This window comes from Alligator sinensis, unplaced genomic scaffold, assembly GCF_000455745.1.
Source record: "Alligator sinensis unplaced genomic scaffold, ASM45574v1 scaffold184_1, whole genome shotgun sequence".
NCBI classification, from domain to species: domain Eukaryota; kingdom Metazoa; phylum Chordata; order Crocodylia; family Alligatoridae; genus Alligator; species Alligator sinensis.
In genome coordinates this window covers 113,451-117,482 of record NW_005842983.1, presented here as the reverse complement: position 1 = coordinate 117,482, position 4,032 = coordinate 113,451, and the positions used below count along the sequence as shown (strand labels likewise).

Sequence of the window (4,032 nt, the reverse complement as noted above, 5' to 3'; positions counted from 1 at the left end):
GGGGGGGGGGGGCGTTTGTGAAGGCTTGGGGGGCTGTGCGTGTGTGTGCGTGGTTTGGACCCGGGGAGGGGGGACCCCACACACCCTGGCAAGATACAGGTACTGCGGGTCAGGAGTGAGGGGCAGCAGCAGGGCTGGGGGTGGGAGTGAGGGACAGACGCACGGAGACACTGACAGATGCACAGATGGCTCCGAGCTGGTAAGTGGAGGGAAAGGGGGGGGTGCAAAAGAGATCTCTGTGGTGAGGGAGGCACTGGGGCAGGGGTGAATGGGGCACTAGGGCCAGGGCGGGGCACTAGGGCCTCCCCTCCACAGTGTAGCACACCCCGAGGGGAGGCATGGGGGGGGCATGTACCTGCAGTGAACATCTCACCTCTGTTCTGCAGGGGCATGGGCTGCCCATGCCTCCCCCAGGGGTGCATGCTCCTGCAGGGGACCACCCCCACAGTGCCTCTGGATGACCTGCCTTGGCCCGGGGGCCCCATTCACCCCCACCCCTGCTCCTGCCCCACTGCCTCCCTCACTGCGGGGGCCTCAATCTGCCCCACACCCCACCCTTTCCCTCTCCCCTGCCCATTCCCTCCACTTACCAGCTGGGGAAAATCTCAAGATCTGAGAGTTGGATCAGGAAATCGAATGTCAGAGTCATTTTGACTTGGAAATCCTGAGTTTTGTGATGGTTTTGTGACAGTTGGCATTACTGAAGATGCTTGGGTCCCCTCGGGGAGGCAGGATGCCTGGGTCCCTGGGGTGGGGGTGGGGAGGACTGGGAGGCTGGGCTCCTTGGTGGGGGTTGGGGGGCAGGACACTTGGGTTCTTTGGGGGGTGGCTGCCTGGGTCCTCTCAACAGTGAACAGATCCAGCTGGGTGAGACCAGGAGGGGGCTGGGACCTGGGTTCCCTGGGGGAGAAGTGGGGGGTGAAGGGGGGCTGCAAGCACCTGGACATCTGGGTCTCCCCAGCAGGGTCTGACCCAGTGCCCCCGTTTCCCAGAGGGCCGTGGGGCAGTGGAGGAATCGCTGCACTCCTTGGCTGCGCTCTTCCCCCGGGGGCTGTTCGATGACGCGCTGCCCCCCCTCGTGCTGCGCCACCAGCTCTACAGCCTGGTGCCCGCTCGCACAGCTGTGGACCAGCACCTGGTGAGCCCCCGGATCGGGCCCCTGCCCCCCACTAATATTAGGGCCCCTCTGACTCTCCCCTTCCCCCCAGAACAGCATGAAGGAGGAGGGCCTGGTCCGCCTCTTCCAGCTCGGCTTTGACACTGATGCCTTCGGGGTAGTCTTCACTGAGGACTACAAGGCCAAGGTTGGGCTGGGCTGCGCTGTGGCTGACTCTAGGGTGGAGGAGGGCTGGGTGTAACAGGGCAGGAGCTATGGCTGGCTCTTGGGTAATGGGTCCTGGTCCCATCAGGTGGTGGAGGCGGTGGCGGGAAAGGAGTCAGAGGCGCTGGTGCGACGCTTCCTGGACTCGGTGCTCACACCCTGTGCTGACATTAGTTATGACACGGTGAGGATGATGCAGGACTTCGGTTTCCGGGACGCCGACATCACGTGAGTCTGTGACCTGCTACACCCAGCCCTGTTCTATCCCAGAGCCAGCCACAGCTCCTGTCCCCATTACACCCAGTCTGATGCCCCCCAGAGTCAGCTGCAGCTACTGTTCCTGTTACACCCAGCCCAACACCCGCCCTGGAGTCAGCTGCAGCTTCTGTCCCCGTTACACCCGCCCCCACCCGCCCAGAGCCAGCTGCAGCTCCTCCATGCCTCCCCAGGCAGCTGGTGGGCGCTGGAGTGCTGACGGTGCGAGACGCCGGGAGCTGGTGGCTGGCCGTGCCGGGTGCTGGACGCTTCATGAAGGCCTTCCTGCGAGGTGAGTGCCCCCCTGATTCCCCCTCCTTCCCCTCCGAGGGCTGGGCTCCCCTGACCTGCCCCCTTCCTCCTGTAGGGCGCAAGGCCGTGCTGGCCCTGATCCAGAAGGCCCGGTACCGTGAGGTGCTGCTGGCGGAGCTGCAGAGCCGGCGCCCGCCCCGTGCTGTCCGCCTGGGGCTGCCCTACCACATCCATGACCTCATCGGGGCCCAGCTGGTCCGTTGGTGAGGGACCCAGGTGTCTGGGCTCCTATGTCGCCCCCCACAATCCAGTCCCATGTTGGGGACGGGACACGGGCATCTGGGATTCCGGGGCAAGGGGACCCAGGCTCCCACATCATGTCCCTAATCCATTCTCATGGTCGAGGGAGAACCCAGGCACTGGGGACTGCAAAGGATGAGACCCCAGGCAGGCGTCCGGCCTTCCAAACTATTCCCCACTCCCATTTCACCTGGAAGGGACCCAGATGAATGGGCTCCTGCCTGCCTGCCCGCACCAGGCTCATGGGAGGGAGGGGACCCAGGCACCCAAGATGTGGTAGGGGGGATCCAGCCCTTCCCTCCCACTGCCCTCTTTTGCCTGATCTCCACTTCTTTTCCTTCCTAGCATCCCCAGTACCTCCGGGACTCTGCTCCGACTAGCTGACACATGACCCTGGACTCTGTCTTGTTTTGCAGGACCTGCCTTTCCCAGCATGCCCTGGGGCTGCCCTCTGGGGGGGTGCAGTGGCCCGGGGACTGACTGATTTATTTATTTATTGGATGAACTCGTGCCCCCAAGGGGGCACTTGGGGGCTGGGGACCTGCACCCCCCCAGTGCCCGGGCCGGGGTCTGTGTGCCATGCTGCCTCCAGCACCAGCCGCAGGGGGGCTCTGGTGATAGAGGTTGGCGGGGAGGGGTGTTGGGCTGGATGGGAGGAGGGAGAAGGAATAAAGGGCTGTTTCTTGGTCTCCGGTCTCGGCCGTGTCCTTTGTTCTGCAGCGGGGGCAGGAGGGGACCCGGGCGTCCGAGCTCCTCTTGTTCCCCCCCCCAGAGAGCCCAGGTGTCTGCTCTGCCCCGCTCTACCCCTTTAAGCCCAGCGCCCAGCCGGTCTCTCACGTGACCCCCGGCCCGGCCCCCGGACCCGCCCCCCGACCCCGCCCGAGCGGCTTCGCGGGGCACTGCCCCCACCGCTGTCACAGCGTCGCGGGGTCCTGCTGGGCCCTTAAAGGGGCCGCGACCCCCTCCCCGGGCCGCCGCCATGGGGCGGCGCTGGGCGCTGCTGGCGCTGGCGCTGTGCGCGCTGGTGCGGGGGCAGGACTGGGTCGCCACCCCTGGGCAGGTGAGCCCCCCCGCCCGATCGGGGCTCGGCCCGGCCTGGACCCCAGGGGACTGTCCCGGGCCTTTGCCACCCCTGGCTCCTCATTGCCCCCGGGGCGTAAATCCAGGGTCACTCCCGCCCCCCCCGGCCTGCCCAGTGGCTTGTCCTGGGCCTGGCACCCCCCCCCCCATAGCCCCCTGGGGGCTGTCCCAGACATGCCCCACAGTGCCTCGCAGGGCAGTGCATCCAGCCCACTTGCCCCACCGCCAGGGCCATAGTGCTCCCCGGGGGGGGGCTGTCTCAAGCCTGGTGCCTCCCAGCCCCCTAGTGCCCCCCAGGGGGGCAGATTTCCCCCCCATCGGCAGATGTTACCCCCTTCCCCCCACTTCCCCACCAGGTTAACCCTTTGGTGACAATGGAGCAGCTGCTGTGGGTGAGCGGGAAACACATGGGGGAAGTGGCAACCTACCGGATCCCCCTGATCGCGGCCACCCCCAACGGCACCCTCCTGGCCTTCGCCGAGGCCCGCAAGGGCTCCCCTGCCGACAGCGGGCCCAAGTTCATCGCCCTGCGCCGCTCACTGGACAGGGGTGAGGGGCATTGGCAGGGGTGGGGGGGCCACCGGCAGGGCTGGAGTGGGGCATGGGCTGCAAGTGGGGAGTGAGGGTCCCCCCGCCAAGCCCCCCATCTCTGACTCCAAGATGAACATGAGCTACCAATGCCAGACCACAGCCAGCAAGGCCAGCCATACCTTGTCATGCATCCAAAGGTGCATCTCAAGCCGGTCAGGCCGCAGTTGGAGTACTGCGTCTGGTACTGGGCGCCGCACTTCAGGAGGGATGTGGCAGCCCGGGGAGGGGGCAGA

General features: G+C 66.3%; 2 protein-coding genes across 6 annotated transcripts in view; both read left to right on the top strand.

The window, feature by feature from the left end:
- STK19 (serine/threonine kinase 19) overlaps positions 1 to 2,816 on the top strand; it is a 4,024-nt gene extending 1,208 nt beyond the window's left edge. Inside the window, exons 1-7 of one of the 5 annotated variants that reach the window (XM_025192877.1) lie at positions 42 to 199; positions 993 to 1,138; positions 1,209 to 1,304; positions 1,410 to 1,549; positions 1,771 to 1,868; positions 1,944 to 2,091; positions 2,474 to 2,816. In XM_025192877.1, coding sequence (XP_025048662.1) covers positions 178 to 199; positions 993 to 1,138; positions 1,209 to 1,304; positions 1,410 to 1,549; positions 1,771 to 1,868; positions 1,944 to 2,091; positions 2,474 to 2,519 — 696 coding nt within the window. In that variant the 5' untranslated portion in view covers positions 42 to 177 and the 3' untranslated portion in view covers positions 2,520 to 2,816. Of the gene's footprint in view, positions 1 to 41; positions 200 to 797; positions 1,139 to 1,208; positions 1,305 to 1,409; positions 1,550 to 1,770; positions 1,869 to 1,943; positions 2,092 to 2,473 lie in introns of those variants that run through there. The other 4 variants (XM_025192876.1, XM_025192878.1, XM_014526235.2 and 1 more) reach the window with 4 other exon arrangements.
- A 174-nt stretch (positions 2,817 to 2,990) lies between these two features.
- NEU1 (neuraminidase 1) overlaps positions 2,991 to 4,032 on the top strand; it is a 3,870-nt gene continuing 2,828 nt past the window's right edge. Inside the window, exons 1-2 of the mRNA XM_006036597.3 lie at positions 2,991 to 3,188; positions 3,565 to 3,757. Of these exons, the coding sequence (XP_006036659.1) occupies positions 3,108 to 3,188; positions 3,565 to 3,757 (274 nt within the window). The 5' untranslated portion in view covers positions 2,991 to 3,107. The remainder of the gene's footprint in view (positions 3,189 to 3,564; positions 3,758 to 4,032) is intronic.